At 36.2% G+C, this 21,931-nt stretch overlaps 1 protein-coding gene across 1 annotated transcript; it reads right to left on the bottom strand.

Annotated features, from left to right (window-relative positions):
* Positions 1–814: 814 nt before the first annotated feature.
* On the bottom strand, positions 815–21,784 carry LOC108166278 (complement factor H-like). Its single transcript, XM_081606909.1, has 12 exons — positions 21,537–21,784; positions 14,879–15,064; positions 14,650–14,749; positions 9,815–9,885; positions 9,299–9,481; positions 7,368–7,550; positions 6,198–6,383; positions 5,328–5,513; positions 2,323–2,355; positions 2,168–2,216; positions 1,304–1,369; positions 815–1,090 (listed from the first exon to the last, which is right to left on the bottom strand). Coding segments are annotated over exons 1-11 (1,251 nt in total). The 5' UTR covers positions 21,610–21,784; the 3' UTR covers positions 815–1,090; positions 1,304–1,368.
* Positions 21,785–21,931: the final 147 nt, after the last annotated feature.

Below are 21,931 nucleotides of genomic sequence, written 5' to 3'. Positions count from 1 at the left end.
GCAACAAAAAAAACTAGTATGCACTGGACTTAAGGTGGAATACATGCACATATATTCATGACATACTTTGACTAAGTTAATTTCTCTTAGGTGTAATTCCAATAGCTAAATCTAATCTGAGAACGTGGGCCAGTACTGGGTTGATTCTGTGCCATAAAATAATTTTAACAGTGCTCTTTGAGAAGTTTCAAAAATTATAAGTTATTTAACTTATAAGTAACTTATAAAGTTACATAACTTACAAGTTGACGTAAAAAATAATGTTTCTTTTAGCCACAAATGATCACGCTGAGAAGCAAATAACACATTGGGAACTACAGCTTAGAGTAGTTCATTGATATATTAATGCAGTAGCAATGTAGCCTGAAAACATTTTGCTAGACAATGAGAAGTTTAAATGATTATTATCAAACATTATGAAGCCAAAAAATAACCTAAAAAGTATATAGGGCCAACCAAGATAATCAACTAATTAAAAACTAAAACTCAGTTTCACACAAATACAAAGATGGTAGCATAAATGTTTGGCTGTTGAACTGGACCGTTCAAGGTCAATAAGCTAATTTTCTATTAGCAGTTTCACAAATCTCTTTGATAAACATTACTTTGCCAAGAGACATCCAAACATACATTTATCTTGGCTTTTTTGTCTATTATTTCTCTCTATTTTCTTTGTCCCTGAAGGGTAAGTCCTTTTCTGTGACATTGCTTTACTTACTGGGATACACTGACCTAAAATGGCCGCTAGGGGAACCCCAAGATCAATTTCTTTTTTCTTTTCTTTTTGACAGAAGGATTTCCGTAATAATAATAATGTATATTATTGTGAAAAAAAAAGAATCACAACTTTATAATAAAATTGTGCCTTTTTGTTAATATAATGTGCAATAATTACTGCACAAAAAGTGCCTCTAAAAATTAAGCTTTGACACAATACAATGCCCTTCATGACGTTTGGTTTTCTTCTTTTGAAAGTGAAAAAAATATAAAATGATAAAAGGGAGCCTGCTTGCTTTGTCCAAGGCTTGGTAAGGCACTCAGAGTTTGCCAGTCCTTCATCTGTAGTAGATGTCCTTAGAGATGGGTCCAACTGAGATACAAACAGAGATAAGACAGCAAGGACTAACTGTTTAATCAGAGTTGCATTTTCATTGTGGTGGAAAAAGAAAATTGACAACAGTGATGTTTTTTCTTGCTTCATATTTGGACTTCATATTTCACTCAGAAAAGAACAAAATGAAAAATGTTAAAACAGCTTAAACAGGATTGTTTCGTATTCTGAAAATACATATGAAATGGATACCTGAATGAAGAAGGACACTTAGAGTTTGGAACTGTAATAACTCTGGTGTCAGCTCTTCTCCAGTGTCTTATGAGCTGGTGCCAAATGAGAAATTTGTGTGAGAATTATTGGCTTTGTTATTTTTTTTAAATAAATGTTAATTGATTTAATGCATTTGTAATTAGCATTCCATGGAATTAAGGGTTTGTCACTGTAATAAAAATATGTTTCTGTAAGAAAAATAGCAAACACCAGTAACATTTGACATAATTAAGGCTGACTTTTACCCAATTCTACATTAGTTATTAGTTTTTAGTTTAGAGGTATTGTTTTCTTTATTGCAATTTCCAATGAAATCATTATTTGAAGGCTGCTTTTTTACATGTTCTCAAGTTATTATTTTAGATTATAATGAAATTGATGATCTTGGCAAAAAAATTGGGCAAAAAAAAAAGAAACCTGTAAATGGATTGTATTTAGTTTCAAGGAAAGAATCTCAAACATTATTACACAGTTAGTTAATGTGCATTTTCCTCCTTGGCTGTATTTTTCATTTTCAGCCAGTTAGGTTGACATTGCCAGCTAAAATTTAAACAAGTAAATATGCCTGCCTGTTTTTACATTGGTTTGTTATTAAGAACCAATTAAATCAATGCACAATAAATTCCCTGACGATTAATGATTGTACATTGTTTCAGTGACTTTCAGTGAATTTAATATCCTATAATGGAATCAAAGTGTTCAGTCTTACCGTGCATTTACATGTAACCATGCAGATGTTGAAGGGACAGAACATGCAACAGAGAAAAGGAGCAGGATTTCAAAAACTGAATTATACATATAAACAAATTTGATTATTTGTAAATATAAAATACAATATCTCACCATTGTCTTCTCACAAGATAATTTATAAAAATTCCAACTATGGAGCAAACTGTGAAGAAAATGAAAGAAAATACATGTTTTGATATTTTTCATTTCACTTTCAATCACAGAAAATGCTAACATTAATTTCACAGAGACACTTTAATTTATGTTACCTATCGCAACAATGGCCACACGAGGTGGATTTTCTGTAAAGACAGATAAAATAATTTCAAAGCCCAGCCAATGATAACACATCTTGCTCACCTTCATATAGTCTCTACACTCTGCAAGTACAAAACAATGTAGTTTGTGGATTTACATAATTACAGCAAAGATCCGATTAAGTCGTTATAATAAAAACATCAACAGACTTCACAATTCTTCAGGAAACTGATAAAACTTCTGCAGAGGTGTCAGGAGGGGAGAAACAACCACTTATCATTCTCCAAACATGCCAGATTACTTGTTAAGATTATTTCGTAAGGCAGTGGGTCGCCAAGGTCGTCACCAGACCGGTGATCAGTGGTTTTCAACTTCTACATTGTCTGAGAAATCTATAATTTATTTCCCGGTGTAGTACACAGAAAATCTACTTGATTATGAGAAAAAAACAAAAACTGAACAGAACATTAGTGCTGCACTGAAGCACTTTTTAACTTTCCACATTAAAGTAGGAAGTTAAAAATTTGCTTTCCACTTTGATTTAAAAATACATTCATGATGACATTTATAGCTTTTTAATAAAGATTTTTCATAAAATGGATTATGATCTTGCCCTGCGACAGACTGGCGACCTGTCCAGGGTGTACCCTGCCTCTCGCCCGGAACGTTAGCTGGAGATAGGCACCAGCACCCCTCCTAAACTCACTAAGGGACAAGGGTGTAAAGAAAATGGATGGCTGGATGGATTCTGATCTCTATGAAGTAGTTATATTTTCATCACATGGTATTACTCTATAGCCTTTAAATGACAAAGTTAGCATAATTCTCATATATTTCCTAATTTGGATAAAAAAAGTGTGTGTGTGATCCCTCCCATGGCTGCCTCCATGCAGTGGTGGAGAAATTGGAGTGTCCCAATTATCCTAGGAATTATCTTGTCAGGGGCTTCATGCCGGTAGAAGGGTAACCCAAGGCAGAAAGGTCCTATGTGAGAACCCAGACAATTTGCAGCCCAAAGATCAATTATGATGAGTACAGTCAATGGAAACAGTGTACCCTCGAACACACACGGGTCACCATGTCCAGGCAAGGGTCTGTAGGTGCAAAAGAATCTGTAGGTGCAGCACTGTTGCCAGTGCTCGAGGTGAGGCAAGCTGGCGAGTGCCTTTTGGGTGGACTTTCATCCATATATCCTGGCCAGGAACAGCTCAAAGAGGACATATGGGTCCCCCTTTACAAGGACTCATGACCTGTGGTAGAGGGTCTGCAGAGTGTGGTTTGATTCAAAGGAATCACATTTTTAAGCTTAAGGTCTATTCAGAGATTCTGGAGAGGAGGGTCAATTGGATAGTGGAACTTCAGATTCAGGAAGAGCAGTATGGTTTTCATCCTGGTGGTGGAACACTGGACCAGTTCTACACCCTCAGCTGGATCCTAGGGCATGTGTTGGAGATTGCCTGACCATTTTACATGTGCTTTGACAACTTGGAGAAGACGTTCGACTGTGTCCCTCCCTGTGGGACATACTCTGGGAGAATGGTATGGAGTACCAGGCCCTGCGATTCAGTCTTTTAGGTACCTGCGTGATCTGTGTCAGAGCTTGCCCTGCATGATGATAGTAAGATGGGCTCATTTCCAGTGAAAGCTGGACTCTGCCAAGGTTCTCCACTGTCACACATTCTGTTTATAATATTCATAAAAAGAATATGTAGGTGCAGCTAAGACATTTAGGGGGTTTGTTTTGGTGGCTTTATGATTGCATGTCTGCTTTCTGCTAATTATGTAGTCCTATGGGCTTCATCAGGTCATTAAGCTTTTGCTGGAGTGGTTTTCAGCTGAGTGTGAAGCAGCCAGGATGATTATCAGTGCCTCCAAATCCAAGTCCATGGCCTTGAGCCAGCACTTTGAGATTTTTTCTAATGAAAAGTGCAGTACAAATAAAATGTATTATTATTATTATTATTAAAAGGATAGAGTTCCTTCTCTGGGTCACAGAAGGGGTCCTGCCCCAAGTGGAGGAGTCTTATTATCTAGGGATATTGTTCACAAATTAGGAAAAACTGAACAGGAGATCATTAGGCAGATTAGTGCAACTTCTACAGCAAAGTGCAACTTCTACCCAGAGCTTTGGAAAGAATGAGCTCATTCTTTCCAAAGACACAAATGACCAAAATGAGTTTTCTCCTCAGGGTGTCTGGGCTCCCTCTTAGAAATAGGATGACAAGTTTGGTCAATCAGGAGGGATTCAGATTAGAGCCACTGCTTCTCTACGTTGAGAGAAGCCAGTTGAGGTTGCTCGAGCATCGAGTTAAGATGCCTCCTGGATGCCTCCCTGATGAGGTGTTGCAGAGACTTCTTACTCAGTGGGGAACCACAGGAAGACTCCAGACATGCTGGAGGGACTATATCTCTCAGCTGGTCTGGGAATGCCTTGGGATTCCGAAAGAGGAGCTGGTCCAGGTTGCTGGGTAGAGGGAAATCAGGGACTCCCTACAGAGGCTGCTATCCCCACGACCCGACTCAAAATATAGGTGTGGTATGGAAGTCTCTAAAAGAGACGCATTCTTTTTAATAAACTTTTATAGAAATATCCTCATCACAAAGTACAGTAAAAATGTGAAACTATGCCAAAATATTCTTGTTTCGTATTCTGCACGTTGTTTTGTTGCAGGAGCAGATTAAATACTTTTGGTTGCAATTTTGCCTTCTGTGGTCTGTCCTTTAACAAAGGATTCATCTGCAATCATTCTGAGTACATTTCTTCTGCATTTTGATATATTCTAGACATGCAACATGCAGCTAATTTTAATTTGGCATGTACAACAGACATTATCTACAACTAACATTTATGCACCATCCATTTGTTTATAGATTTCGTTCATAGTAATCATCAATGTTGCAACCTCCTAATCCAAACCGCAAATCTCCACTTAGATATGTTAGTAAGACACATTTTGACAAATTACCAACAGTTTAGGGTAAAGTAACTTTAATATGCAAGTTAGACAGGACTCACTCGTGCAGATTAGATCTGTCTCAGTCCATTTCCCTTCAACGCAGGTTATGTTCTCAGAGCCACTTTCTTTTTCAAATCCATTGCTGCACTTATATAGGACCTCGGTTCCATGTGGGAAATGCTTTTTTAGGAGGGATACATCAGTGAGAACCAAGTTCTCTCCACCTTTAGGTATGTGGCAATAAGCTAGGAGGAAATAAAAATCTTGCATGAGCCTTGTAAGTAAGTAAGTAAACCTGCCATTGTTCAACATGGGTGCTCCAGCCTGCCAACAAGACCACCAAGCCCCCATGAAGACTTGGTGGTAATCATAGATTTTCATGCTTATTGTTATTAATTTTTTCAAATAAATAACTTCAGATCATGTTGGCAGCCATTTCCTTCCCTATGTGATCACTCCTCTACTTTCAGTTCTCTGTAAAGCTAGGTTTATTGTTGACGATTTGAACATGGGCCAAGTGTGCGCCTGCTGGTGACCTACACATATTTGTAGGGATCATCTGCATGCACCATCATTCACTCAAATTGTACGGTGCTGTTACAGAGCAGGTTGATATTTTCCAGCATTTCTATGATCCCTCTCTGAGGAGTCATTTCTGAAGAATCAGGGATGGAAACATTATATATATATATATATATATATATATATATATATATATATATATATATATATATATATATATATATATATATATACACACTGCTCAAAAAAATAAAGGTGTTCCCTTAACTTTAAGTGTTCCCTTTATTTTTTGAGCAGTGTATATTCTTTACACTGGCCACATAGGCTGGTGGAGAAAACTTTTCAATGCCCATACAAACATTTTACAAGCCACTTTTTTCATGTCTGTGTTCAACATCAGGACTCACCTTTGCAGATTAAATCTAGCTCAGTCCAATTCCCACCCATGCAGGTTATGATCTCAGATCCACTTGCTTTTTCATATCCTTTGCTGCACTTATATGTTAGCCTGGTACCATATGGGAAATCCTTTCTTGGGAGGGATTTATCAGTGAGAAACATGTTATTTCCACCTTCAGGCATTTGACAATAAACTAGGAGGAAATAAAAATCTTGTAAATGAGCAGCATTTCATCTACCATTATCAAAGGGAGGTGCTCTGTCCGCCAAAAAGAGTGCCAGCCCCTCCACGAAGAATCATGTAGTAATTGTAGGTTTTCGTAGTTAATGTAATTAATTTTGTCAACCTATCTAAATAACATCAGATATGTCAGTCATTTCCATCCCTATGTGATCGCTACTCTACTTTCAGATCTCTTAAGCTAGGTTTTATTGTTGATGATTTGAATTGGGTGTCCAATATGCATTTGCCTTGAGCACTGTTGTGGCTCCAAGTTGTGGACCTTCAAATTTTTGTGAGGATCACTCTGCACACACACCATTTTTCACTCAAACCATACGGTGCTGTTGTAGAGCAGGTTGGTCTGTACCAGCATCTCTATAATCCCTCTATGAAGAGTCATGTCTGAAGGATCAGGAATTAAAATTTTAAATGTTCTCCACTGGCCGCAGTGGTTGGTGGAGAGCACATTTTATCAGCCACACAAACATTTCACTATGTTTTTTTTTTTTCCTTATGTATACAACATTGTCGGCTAGCTAATTCTGAGAACCTTCACCACATTCTATGTTTTCTCCATTTGACATAAGTGGCTCTCATTGTGCTTAACTGGAGTCTGAAAGCCTCTGAAATAGTCAATAGCTCTTTCATATAATAAACAATGCTGGGATTTTGCTGGTATTGCTTATACAATGATTTGCAATAGGGATTTGTCATTGTATCTTGTATACAACAACAAATTCCAGAATAGTTTTATTATTATGGCACTTTTTTTTTAAATATTGCAATATAAGATTCTAATTTCTCCTCGTTTACAATTTCATTGCATGAATAATAATAGTAAGATTGTTTCTTTAATGTAGACTGGATAATGTGCTATTTTACAAGTGATTGTCTCATCTAATTGTCTCAGCTAACCAATCTTCTGTGAAGTCTGAAATAAAGTACAATTACTTACCAAAGCATTGTGGTTGCCGATAATCATATTTGCCAGTTGCAGTACACTGAATGGTTTCTTTCCCAATCAATGCGTGTCCTGTGTTACATGAGAAATGTATCTTTTGTTCATATTCTGGTTTATCATCACTACTCCAAGAATGTTCACCATTTTTAACTTTAGTCGGGATGGGACAAGTAACAACTGCAAAAATTAGAAAGAGAACATTGTTGTTTCAGGTTCACATTTTCTTCACCTAAGTCTTTTAAGCCTACTTCATGTTGTCAGGCAGTTTCTTTTTACTGATTTCTTGATTTTACAGGTCTTGGCAGTAATCAGGTGGGGCTTTGATGAGTGACATTTAAAATAATGTTATATGGTATTTCATATTTTACAAGGCAAGCAATTACTTTCTCCCATATGGCAAGGCTGGTTTAGACAGTTTTTTTCCTTAATAAATAAAATCATCATAGTAAGAAAACATTTTATGTTTACCATTTTGTCTATGTCTGATTTTAAAAGGGATTTGGTGATCCTAAATATTTAGGCACTGTAAAGAAATTTATAAATGAGCGCAAATACTTTTTCATAGAACTTTATATAAATACATAATGTCCTCTCGTCAATGTGTCACAAAGTACAATATATGAATATGAAACTATGCCAAAAATATTTTTCTTACATATTCTATTCCTTGTTCTTTTGTTGCTGGAGGAGATGAAATAATTTTTGTTGTAAATTTGCTTTTGTTTGGTCACTTTTATGACTAAAGAAGTCTGCTGACATCATCTTGAATAAATATCTTCTGCACTCTGATACAGACTAGATCTGGGGCACGAAGCTAATTTTACATGTACAGCAGATTTTATTTACAACTGACAGTCATGCAGCATGTAGTTTAATTCACATGACACATCTATTTATGTGGCAATCTCTCACTTACAACTGCTATACTTCACTTAGATGATATGTTGGCAGGACACATTTTGACAAGTGATTAGCAGTTTAGTGTTAAGTACATTTTAGGTAAGGTACTCTGAAGTGGTTTAGGGGTGAATGGATGATTCAGATAGTAAAGAACCCACAGTGGATAAGCACAGGCATAAAAGGGCAAATAGCAAAGAATGGTCTCATCCTTTAGCGCTTATACATGAAAGCCAGGTTATTGTACTAGGTTTATATGGTGATCCTACAGCAAATTCTGCTGTAAATTATGTACACTTTCTTCAGCTTAAAGACAAACTAAATTAAGATTTCATATTAGTTATACAATTGCATGCAACAGGAAAAAGCCAACAGAGATGGTCATGTGACACACCTTTAATGCTTGTAAAAAAAAAAAAGCAACAACAGGAAATCCAGGAGCTATTACAAGCCAAACTAAGGATTTCAAGGAAATAAACTTTATTCTGTGCTGCCACGATTTAACCATTTTTGAAGGCTGCAACTAAACAAACTTAGAAAGGCTTACAGTGGTGTCTTTTATACAACACAAACACAAATTACACCATTGTTTCATTATTGTAACACATTATTGTATGTAATGAAGGATTCTAATTTATCCTCTTACAGTTGATAATAATAGTTAATAATAGTTAGCAATAGTTGATAACTCTTTTATACAATAAACAATGCTGGGATTTTGCTGGGATTGTTTATACACTGATTTGCAATAGGGATTTATTGTTGTAATTTATATACAACAAATCCCAGTATATTTTTATTATTATGGCACATTTTTTAAAAAATATTGCAATATAAGATTCTAATTTCTCCTCGTTTACAATTTCAATGCATGAATAAAAGTAAGATTGTTTCTTTAAAATAGACTGGTCAATGTGCTATTTTACAAGTGGTTGTAAGATGGTTTAAGTTATTCACAAATGTTTGCAAATTGTTCATATATTGTAACCAATCTTCTGTGAAGCCTGAAATAAAGCACAATTACTTACCAATGCATTGTGGTGGCCCTTTATCATATTCGGTAGTTGCAGTACACTGAATGGTTTCATGCCCAATCAATCTGTATCCTGTGTTACATGAGAAACGTATCGTTTGTTTATATTTTGGTTTATTGTCACTCTTCCAAGAATGTTGACCATTTTCCACTTTCCTCGGGATGGGACAAGTAACAACTGCAAAAATTAGAAAGAGAACATTGTTGTTTCAGGTTTAAATTGTTTCACCTAAGTCTTTTTAGCCTACTTCATGTTGTCAGGCAGTTTTTTTCTTTTTTTTACTGATTTCTTGATTTTACAGGTCTTGGCAGTAATCAGGCAGGGCTTTGATGAGTGACATTTAAAATAATGTTATATGGTATTTCATAATTTTACAAGGCATGTTCACCATTTTCCAGTTTTGTCGGGATGGGACAAGTAACAACTGAGAAAATTAAAAAAAGAATTTCTGTTTGAGGTACACAATGCTTTGGCCAACTGTGTTGAAAAAAAGAGAATTCAAACACTTACGGACGCAGTCTCCCTCTCCAGTCCACCCCATGTCTAAGCAATGTATGTAGCTCGATCCAGAGATCCAGTAACTGCATAAAGACAAAATAAGTCATAAAGAATGATAGAATCTGATGAACCAAAAAAGATGTTTAGCTTTTTTGTAAGATTTAATCATTAAAATTATGCTACTTATTTTATATTTGCTCTTTACTCTTTCACACTGAGTCATACTTTGGAGACAGGGTCCAAACAATCCCCTGCACCCTTTTAAGTAGGGTGTAGGTGTTTTCCCAAAATAACACTGGTTATATAATCCTTTAATATAAAAGACAAAGTTTTGTTTCATTCTAAAGTAAAATTTTAGAGTATATATGCACAGCCATCCATGGGACCTATGTTTCACCCCTGAAAATAAGGGAGACATGTGGTAAATTTGCTTCACAATTATTTAATCAAGCAAAATCTAATCTCAATTTAAAAACTAAAATTGTGGTAAAAGCTTTTGGAATTGTAATGATTTTTTAAAACAAAAAAAAGTTTTGTTTAAAAAGCTATTTTTTAAAATTTTTTATTAAAATCACTCTTTTTTTGGTTTTGATGCTCGCTTTTTTTGGTTGAACTCAAGAGAGTTTTGATTGCTGGAAACATGAACACCCTGGGCTGGGCCTAAAGATGAACGATGTAAGATGGATCCCTATTGATTAGTGCTGACTAAAGCGGAAGACTCTGACACCTTCCACCTCAGAACTGTGCTCCGAGCTGCAGGGCTTGCTGCCTCACTTCAGAGACGAGACACAAAATGTGACTGGTAAGTAATCTCCACAAAATTACACTGTTTAACAGCTACTAAAGTGTCCACACTTTTTTCAAAGAAGAAATCTTACACAACTTATGACGACTGTCATATATCTTGTGTTTCACGCATATTGTGCAAGCTAATGTTAGCTTCAGGTAAAGTGCATAAACTAGGCTTGTGTAATATTCGCCTGTTTTTATGTTGAATTCGTTAACTAGCACACCTTTGTTGAGTTGCATTAAGCGTGGCAAAATACAAAAAAAATAATAATAAAAGGAAGATTTTAAAATATATCTGCATTTTGACAATTGTTAAAATTTATATATTTCTGATCACTTGCAGGACTTGTATTTGACTGTTCTGAGGTAACAATCTGTACAGGGATGGTATGAGGAATGAATGATATGCATTTCTTTGTGCTTTTCCTTCTTTTTAAATACTTGCATAATAGAAATGTATGGAATTTTATGTCCACAGGCTGCCTCAATAAGCTGTAAATATCTTCTTTGGAGACCTGATTAACTCACTATAATTTTGCAGCTATGATCTGTGTTTATGACCTGTATTATCTGGTAGAACAGTATGTTATAAGCTCATCATGGAATTTATTAAATTGTGTGAGTGAATAAACTGAAACTAAATGAAAGATCTGAATGAAGCTTTTTGCAAAAAAAAAAAAGAGGTACGATTGGCTGTTGGCGTCGGCCTAACTGTAAGTAGTTTGTAGATATTACATTTGAAACACAAAGAAAATTGAAACATTTTGCTTCACCCAGATTTTTAATTTTTATTTCTTGTAAATGCACATTGAGTGTTGAATGTATGGACTGGGAAATGCAATAAATCTGCAGAATAAAAGATTCTACTCGTGGATTTCAAGACTGATCAAAATAGCACAAAGACGCACACATCATGCATGCTTACGCATCCAGCTGGTGGATTCATGTCAAAATAAACCCCAAAATACTTTATATCCTTATGACAGGACATGTGTTTACTACACATCAGTGGGTTTAGATTTAGTTTCCAAGTTGACCAGTTAGAAATATTCCAGAAAGAATACAAGCTCAAGTCGCTCTCTGGATATTATTGGCTCGGAAAAAGTCATTTCATAACATTATTGGTTGAATGCGGTGCCAATAAAAAGGGGGTTAGGGGGTCTGTAGGCTGCCCAATAAAAGCATTATCATGGACACTGGCAGAGTTTAAACCCTTAAATCTGAGCCCTGGAAAATACAATGGGAAAAACGGTACTCGAGCATTCTGGTGCGGGTTAAGGGGTTAAAGTGAACTCTGGTGTGGTTCGTATGCAGATGAAAGCGGACCATAGATCGTTCCAAAAGCAGATAGAAAACCCTGTTGCAGAACGCAATTAGTGGATATAGCCAAAACAAATGCAAGAGTCTCTAATGCAATGGCTCATGGTCTTTTGCTAAAAACTTAAGAAAAATCTTAAAGCATTGTGTTTATATGTTGTGAACACAGCAAATTCAAAAGTGTTAGATTTCCAGTGTAAGTGTTGTATGCTAAAAATACAGTGTTAATTCAACAACATGAGTGTTAGTTTCCCTAAAGAGTTCCAAAGATTTAAATCAAAAGCAATCCTGTCCAGTGTTGATTTCTAAATTAACACCAACAGTATCTCAGTCTGTTAACTGGTAACAGTTGTAACATATTTGTGACATCACTTCCGGGAAGGAGCTACAAATTAGGTGGGGGATGCAGCAGGCCCCTGGCCTGGACCAGCAGGGGGTCCAGATGGGAGTAAGAAAATGCCTTCAGGGATACAATTTTTTTTATCACATCTGACAAAAGAAAGTTTAAAACTGCTTATGATACCCCAGTAGGTTATATAGTAGGGTACCCCATTGTTGACTCATGGTTGCTAAAAACCTTACCAGACTTACTGATTTTAGTGACATAGTGGGTATAAAATATTGATTAAAATGTTGTGCTACATGACTGGCTTTATTTTCACTCTTATATTTAATTTTATGACACACAATACTACAAATGAATCGTCTTTATTGTCTCCAGGTGCATTCTGGGTAAAGCTTGTCACCAACATCAGCCACTTGGCAACAAATGGCAAACAAGAGCATTTCTACGGACTACGTTAACATGTTTTGAATTTGTGTTGTTTCATCATTAGTGACCAGTAGCCTGATGTTTCTGTTCTTGTCTTGGTTTGTTGTACTTCATGTCAGATGGACTTCAAAATGACATAGTCGCTCTCTCTGGTGATGAAACTTGTTAGCTCCACTGTTGGGGGCATGTCTATGTTGTAAAGTTAAGTTATCATGAGCTTTATTATTGGGCCCAGCAGTATGACGTCTTGTCTGGAGCTTATTATAACAAGGTAAGTTCCATGTTAAAATGATCATGTTTGAGGCCATTTGAGTTAACATTATTTGGCTGTAGACTGCAAAACGAGACAGTGACTGTGCTGGACCGTTGGTTTGATCTAAGCCACAGGTGTCAAACTCCAGTCCTGGAAGACCACTGTCCTGCAACATTTAGATGTGCCGCTGCTGCGCCACACCTGAATAGAATAATTAGGTGATTAGCAGGACTCTGGAAAACATATCTACACAATGAGGAGACAATAAAGCCATTTGACTCTGGTATTTTGTACCTGTGGTATATCTAAAAACTGCCAAAATATTTTTTCTTTGTTAGTGTGTCATGTTGGTGACTGAAGCCTGTTGTGATGACTTCCAACACATTTCTTCAGACAACTTGGCACAACTTTTAATGCAGTCCAAAAAAAATTCTATAAGCTGACTAATTTCTTTAGTAACTATTTCTGACCTTTTTATGCTTTATCTTGTAAACCAGGTGGGCAGAGTAATTTGAATGAATATGACGGTGACACACACAGAGGTGAGTCTGATTAGTTTTGTCCACCCTTCTTTTTAAAAATATTTATTTATTATGCTAATGTTTCTGCTATATTTCCTGTTTTTCCTTCCAGATTGGAAGTCTTCCTCCTTCATATTGGCGTAAACAAGAGCAGCACCAAAGACACTTTACCATCAGTGATCACGAGACCCTCCATGGCCGCTACCAATGAACTTTCAAAGCACACTTCACCTTCAGTGCAAAGTATCATGGATGTATGACCTTTGTTGTATATTGCTGTCAGTGCTGTTGTTTTGAAATAAAAGTAGATGATATACTGCAACTGGTGCTGGTGTTTTTGTAGCTTCAAGTGGCATCTAATGTCTTTTAAAATGAATTTTGGGATTATTGATGGCCAGTAGTTTCTGTGGGTAAAAAAGGTTTTAATTGTTCTAGTGGCTTTTAGTTGGTAGTAAATTGACAAAAAATGGGCAATGAGAGAAGGGGAGACCGGGAAGCAAAACCCACGACAGCCGCATTGAAAACGAGAGCCTCCATATCAGGGTTGTGCTTAACACCTGCGCCACCACAGCACACTTTGCCAATAGTATTTTAAAACTCAGATTTCTATGTTAATATATACTTTACACTGTTCTGTATTAGATTAACATGTTCATAGTGTTAACTTTTGACAAAATACACTAGTCAACACTGATGTGTTTAATTTCAAGTACTGAGTGTTGATTCAACTATATCACAAGTAACACTCTGAAAAGTGTAATTTCTACACCACCCGGAGTGGACCAATATAGACACTTTCAAAATGTTGAATTCAACTCTGTAGGAGTTGAGTGAACACTTCCAAATTTGCTGTGAAGAAGTCACACAATATGGAGCCCTCCAGGGGACATAGATTTTTTTCTTAAGTAGTTGCTGGTACAATGCCATCACAAGTGAGGATGTGAACAGGTTTTTCAATTACTTTGAATTGTTTGACACAGACCAGCATCCTTCCCTATGCCACTGGGGATATAGGTGTAGGGGTGTATGTAGGTCGGTAGGTCGGTAGGTCAGCTAAAATGTAACAAACGTTGCAAACTCAGCCCCCAATTGAACTGATTTACTGCAAGTCAAGGTATATACTTGATTTTCTGAGCTAAAACAATGACATTTAAGCAGATAATAATGGAATTTAAATATTTGGAATCATACATACCCTTTTTCACAGGTTAATGTTGCTTTTGCACCAAACAGAGTACCCTCACTGGTGTCAATTGACATGTGTGGTTTTGCTTCAAGGGGACCACAGTCTTTCTCTTTGATATAAAGGAAAACAATGTAATCAAAATGAACAGTAGACATCAGTGTAGTATTACATAGAGCCAAGATGACCATGTAGAGCATTTTGAAAGTCAAATGTAAAATGCAAGTTAGACAGGACTCACTCCTGCAGATGATATCTGGCTTGGTCCACTTCCCACTGACGCAGTTCGATATCCCAGTGCCACTTGCTATTACATATCCAACTATGCACTCATATGTGATCACAGTACCATCAGGGAATTTATTTATTACTTGGGACTTTTTTGTGATAACTGTGTACTCTCCATGTTCAGGCACGGGACAATCAGCTAGGAGCAAAAATTAATTAATAAACAAAAATTAAGAAAAATCACACACAAACACACACATAAAAGCTAACCTGTTATTGTGGTAATTGGTTATTTTAAAATGATTCTATAAAATATGTTGAAAGAATAAATTAGTTGAATTTTATGTTTGCACACACAAAAGTGAACTAACAAGGAAAAACAAATATTGACATCTTGTAACTTGTCATTGTACATTACATAATCAAATACTCTACACACATAATCTTGCAGGTTCCTTGTTAATAAGGATTTAATTTAGATAAAACACAGCAGACCAAAAGGCCAGCTAAAAATATTTAATGGGGCCTTACAAGTACTAAACAGTCTATCCTTCATATACTGTAGCTTCAGTGTTTTGAATAATAAGAAATGTTTTTAAACATCCCAGCTAGCAAGCAAATATTCAGAGGACGATCAATGATTGTCATCTGAAGTCAAACTTTGTTCCAGAAATGTGTAAATAATCTGAAAATAAACCTTTGACGTTCACTAAATGTTGCCTAAATATTCACTCTGAACATTAACTCACTACGGACATTTTTTGTTTGAATTTCACTTAATTAGTTTGTATATCTTTAATATATTTATTGATACTTTTTTATACAATTTTCATTTTTGAAAATTTTATGAACGTCTGTGGTACGTTCATAAAATGCTTTGAAATTATTTTACAAATCTTCTATACCACATTTAGGCTCCTCACTTGGCAAAGCTATATCCTCTCAAGTCAAAGAACGGTTACATGTCCGATTTTTTCACTTCCTTTTATGCATGATGTGCATTTAATTTATTTAGACATTTCTTGAAGAAGAATTTAAACCTCCTGTAGTCCTAAGAGACAGGGTCCATTGGAACCTGTAGGCTTTTTACACTGTACACGGTCCGGAGGGGTCGAATTGACCCCGAGTGTACTTTTATGAGACTAGTTTTTGTGTGTGCTTTTGAGAATTGACAGGCTGACGTGACACCACCAAAACTTCCCCGTTGTCCAGCCTGGCATGCTCATCCCGAACATTGCGCAGAGACTGCAGGAGGATTAAATAAATGCCCAAGAAGTGCTACATAACAGTTGGGGAAAAAAGAGAGAGACAGAGAGATAGCCAACAGAGGATTAAACTTTTCTCTCTTGCTCTCAATGAAGGCGGACAATTTTTTCCTCTGCTCCCTCCCCGCCCATGCCTGCCCTGCTTGCTCTGTTTTTGTCCTGTCTTTTTCTACATTTTCGGAGCCTTTCTTTGCACATCATCCAAATCTACAAATTATGGATCTGGTCAACCGATCTCTCAATGCAATTGATCAAATTTTTGACGAAAAGTCTTCGCTCAGGAGAGCCCTCTTGTCCTGCGAGGACACACCCGGCAGGATTCACCCTGGATTTATTCATGATAACAGGATTTCTGCTGTTTGGAGCTTGTGAATTCCTGGCTTATCGACAAATTTGTGACGGACTTGGCTGAACTAGCAAATACTCGGATTATTGGTGTGGCCAGAGATGAGGACTCTAAAACTCACTAATGAGTTGGAATCAATCTTGGAGAAGTTGCTAGTTTCGGTTCAGTGGAATGACCAAACTAATTTGGATGATGGGGAACTGAGATGTGTCGGAGAAACTTTAAGGAAGATTGAAATTTATAATCTTCCCGACCAAAAACATTCTGTTTCTGAATTGGCTTTCCCCGTGTGGCCTTGGAACAACTGCATATTTCTAATCTCCTTGAGGATATGCAAACACAACGCTCTTCCCTCCTCACCCCCTCCTGTATCCATGGAGTTGCAAAGCTGAACACTCCCAAGGACATTCCTGGATAAACACCACCTTTATTGGACTTTGCCAGGAGGCTTGGTAACGTGGCTTTATGGCCCTTTGACGTCACCGCCTTCACTCGTGTCTTTGTTTTGCCCTTTGTTTTGTCTGAATGTTGCCATTTGCCCTGATTGGTCCTATCCTCTTTTTTGTTTTAGTTTGTTAGAAACGGTGGAGTATTCCAGAAATGTACCCCAGAAATGGATTATTTCAGTTTATTAGTAATATCAGAAATTGTGGAGTACGCACTATTTAGATCAATATTATACAGCCCAAAAATAGAATCGGAATTAGAATAACTACGAACTTGGAATCCAGAAATACTATTCACTATTTAGAAATGGAATTGGATACTTAGCAACCCTGAACAGGAGCACTTAGTTTACATACTTTAGAACATTAGATTAGTTTTCTTTCCTCTTTTTTCTTTCCTTTGGTTTGTTATTTTGTTTATGTTTCATTTTAACTCATGTAAAGCACTTTGAAATGAATTGTTGCTGAAAATGTGCTATATAGATAAAACTAGAAAAATTGCTGTTCCTAGCGAAACAGCCATGAGAATGCATATGTGCAGAATGATTGATGGATTGTTCTCATGCAAGAAACATGAGAACAAAGAATAAGAAGTAGATAAAAGCAGAAGAAAGCTAGTCATACATTGTAGAAAACCTTTGCTAAGTAATGAAATTTAGCAAAGGAATAGCAGAATTCAGCAGAAGAAGCAGAAGTTTTTGTGCAACCTGAATGATTTGAAAAAGTCAAAATGTGGAACAGAGCTTTAAAAAGAGCATAATTAGCACAAGAAGAGGAAATTAGTAAAAAATCAGAAATACTTGAAACAGTTGAACAGTGAAACATAGCAAAAAGCATAAATTAGCAGAAGCAGACGTTAGTACAAAACTAGAAATAGTTGAAACAATTGAACAGTGAAACACTGCAAAAAGCATAAATTAGCACAAAAACTGAAAAAGTTGAAACAGTTGAACAGTGAAACATTTTAGAAAGCAGAAATTAGCAGAAGCAGAAATTAGCACACAACCGGAAATACTTGTAACAGTTGAACAGTGAAACATATTAGAAAGCATAAAGCAGAAATTAGCACAAAACCGGAAATAGTTTAAACAGTTGAACAGTGAAACAGCAAAAAGCATAAAATAGCAGAAGCAGAAATTAATACAAAACCAGAAATATTTGAAGTGAAACATAGCAAAACAAATAGCATAAAGGAGCAAAATGACATTAATTGTGAAACATTAATGTGTGACATGGCTGTACTCCAGAGGAGTTTGACAGAAACAGAAAGAGCTGTAGCAATGATAGTAATAGTTCCTTAAAGTAGATATACATGGCTACATTTTAATGCATACATTATTTCTCTACAGTGAAATATGTATGAACAGCATAATTGTGTTTGTCAAAAAGTATTAAAAGTTCAAAAACAGCAGTTAGTAGAGTGTACACTCTTGCAACTGACAGAGAATTCCACCATGTATTTCAATGGGGCAAAAATTTTTCACAAAACAGCAATTATTTCAAAAAGTACAATAGTGTATTTTAACAAAAGTCATAGCAGAAATCTCCAGAAGAAACTGAACGTTTTGATATATGAATTAGCACAATTAGTTGAAGATAGCAGAAGTAGTTAACAACCCAAAAATGTGAGCAGGATCTTAATAAGACTGCATTCTCACTGATTACCTTACCTTAACTATTTGTGCAATATAACCTAAAAGAAGTTGCCTACCTGAATTTACAGATTATGTCAGGCTTCTGAAGCAAAGTTGAAAAGGTTTTTTTTGTTTGTTTGCTTTTGGGTTTTTTATACCAACTGCATGTTTTAAAATGCTGACGTTTTTCTTAATATATTTCATCATTTTTAAAATTTCCAAATCCCTTTGAATTAAAATTGATGCTCTACACTAGCGGTTCTCAACATGGCCGGTACCGCCCCCCAGGGGGAGATCAGAGGACGGCAGGGGGTGCTGGGGGAAATTTTTCCAAAAGGGGGGTGCTGGGATTCCTTTGGGGGGCGTTTGGTCGAAGGTAAACTTTACACCTTAAATACACAACAATACCAGTTTAGACATTGAGCAACTTGCTAAAACTGTATTTTGTAATATTAAGACAGGCTTGGTTGCAAATGTATCGATGGTAGCTCTTCTCCTCAGTGTTTGTTAGCTTCTTTGTGCAGCTCCGTTCTCCTGGTAGTGATAGCTTCACTACGTCAGTTCAGCATTACACCGGCTAATGACATTGGTCTGATTCACTTGTCTGGTGTCTAATTTTAAAATAGGCCTATTTTATGTTTTATTGAGGATTTTTATACATATGTTTTGGCAGTGCTGTGATCATGTCAAAGCAGCAACTTATATCGCTGCCTGATTCCATAGAAGGACAACAGAAAATCGCTCTTGTAAACATTTACTAAAATCACGATACCCTGACTTTGAATCCCTTTGAAAAATGAACCCATTTAAATAAAGAAATCCCTCCCTGGGTGATACCACGATAGAGAGCGTTCATTTTATAGCGCTAACATCGGTGCTGTACATGGTCCGGTATGAAACGGGTGAACAACGGTTTCCGTTGTTTTAAAAGATTTATGTCAGTCTGCCTTTTCCCCATTGATATGCTTCCCGAACGCTGCGCACCTTAGGAAGTTAAAAAAAAAAAAGCCAAAAAAAAACCGACACGCACATTGCCCAAAACTCTGAAACAGGAGAAGTGGGACATAAAACGGAGTGACGAACTAGATGTGAACTATGGCATAAAAACAGAGAATCCGACGCTGAACAGTGAAAAATCAACACATGATGTGAAACGCATGACGATTAGCCGGCGCAGCAGGTGATAGATGAGTGAAGATTACAGGTGGTGAGCGTCAATAAATGATAAAATAAATCTAGCAACAGGAAAGAAACTAAAGTGGACAAAGCAATAAACCAAGAGAGGATAATACTAATCAAATGAAACTAAATGGAAATAAATGAAGAACAAAATGCAAGAATAAACTAAGAAACTAAAGTAAATACAGAGGAATAAACTGGTATGGCAAGACCTTTCGAGCAATACTTAATACAGAGGACTGTATGGCAAGAATAAACAGACCCTATTTCCAAATAAAAGGTAAAATACTATTGTTGAAGTGCCATGGGTTTGTTGAGACCACATTTAGTACTGAGAATAAATATCTTACAGACCATAACAGTAAAGAACTTATCACTTATTTATGTTTTTAAGTAGATTTGATATATTTATTTCTTCAATATTATTTTTCATGTCAGTGTTAATGTCGAGGCTGACGACTCCATGATACTTTCAATTAGACTCATTAGGATTTAATTAAGAACCAGATTTGTTCTTTGTAATTTCTGTCCAGTAAAACTGTTAATCTATAAATCAATAGACAGGTCAATATAAAGATATAATCCATGTTCTGTCTCATACTTGTATGGCATTAAAATGATCTGGAACTTTTGTTTTTCCACTGAAAGCTCTGGTTTGCACAATAAATACCATGTGGTTGAAATTTTATGGATGATACTCTGATGTCCCATTCTCCTAAAGGCAGCAAAGAGCTACACCACCAGAAACCGACAGAAACACTGAAGAGTAGTTATGATAAATGTTGTTACAGTTCTATCCATGTTTTAATGTTGCAGAGCTCAGTCGTTTTGCAAATAGTTCAAAGTTTAAACTGGCATGTTGTACATCTTTTATCTGCTCATTTTGTGCAATTTTTAACAACTAGAAAATGGCAAAGAATAATAATATTTTTTGCACTCTGATTGGCTGCTGTTAGGCCTACCAATTTTAACTTGAATGTTCATTGCATTTTTCTTGAACACCTGTGAAAATAATTTCCATTCACATTGCTTTTTTGTTCTCTGGGAAATTATTTTTGATGATAAATACAGAAACAAGCATAAAAACATCTACAATAGTGATAGTAATATTAATAGTGTAAAGTAGACTACAAATTCATTGATGGGGGACGGTGAGGGACCTGGATATAGGCTGAGAAACACTGTTCTACACCATTCTTTTTTGTTTTACTTACATACACTTATAGTAAAATAAGTGTGTTTTTCCTTTTCTTATCAATACTTTTGACTTGGTAGTCATTACAGATTATTTGAGATTTAGCGAATGATGCCAGATAACTGCGACCAGCTAACCAACGATCGCTAAACGTCGGCAGACAACGTCTGACGGCTCTTTAATGGCGTGTCATATTGACGTTCCGCGAACGTCGTCATGACAACATTCAGGGAACGTTGGGTGAACGTTTGGGATCCTTTAGGATCCTCCTACTGTATCAACGCACGCCTGTTTTGCCTTCTAAATTATACAAAATTAATAAATTTCTAATATGTTTACCGTTAGATGTATTTTCAAAGTTAGCAATGTGGCATTTAAAAGAAAGGAAAAAAAGAAACATCAACAATAAAATATTTTAATAAATGTAAAAGCTGCAACGCCAGTTTTGGCTAAAGTTACTAAAAATCCAAGTTATTTTTAAATAAAGGTGCTCTTATTTGTTAAAGTGACCTTAACATCATGAACGTAATCTGCTTTTATAACAAAGGCTAGTACAGCAATATCAATTCTATTTGCATCCGGCTTCCCCGGCACCGTACTACTGACCTGCAATATTCCAGATAAATAGGTACAGGATGAGGAGTTTTCTCTGTCTGCCGGCGTCCAGGAAAACCTTCATAACATAGTGTGGAAGGAGACAAACTATCCTGATAAAGCAGTATCTGCCTCAGTCCAACTTTAGACATGGAGATGGTGTGTGGAGACTCTCCTCATGGTGTAAACGATTCTCCCTCCACTTAATTCACTTTATTGGTCAAGTCAGTACTGTACACTTAGTTACTAGAGGCAAACGGGCTGAGGTAGAAAGATTTCAAAATAAAAGTCTTGTTTTTTTCTATAAATGCTGTTTTGGAAAACTAATTCATGGTGTACTGTTTTTCTTCAAAGTTAAACACAACTTTCAACAAAAATATAACATGGCATGCTATCTTTATAGAAAT

This window comes from Poecilia reticulata, chromosome 5, assembly GCF_904066995.2.
Source record: "Poecilia reticulata chromosome 5, P_reticulata-male-v2, whole genome shotgun sequence".
NCBI lineage: Eukaryota > Metazoa > Chordata > Actinopteri > Cyprinodontiformes > Poeciliidae > Poecilia > Poecilia reticulata.
The sequence above is the reverse complement of the archived record's forward strand: the minus strand, read 5'-3'. Positions and strand labels throughout refer to the sequence as shown.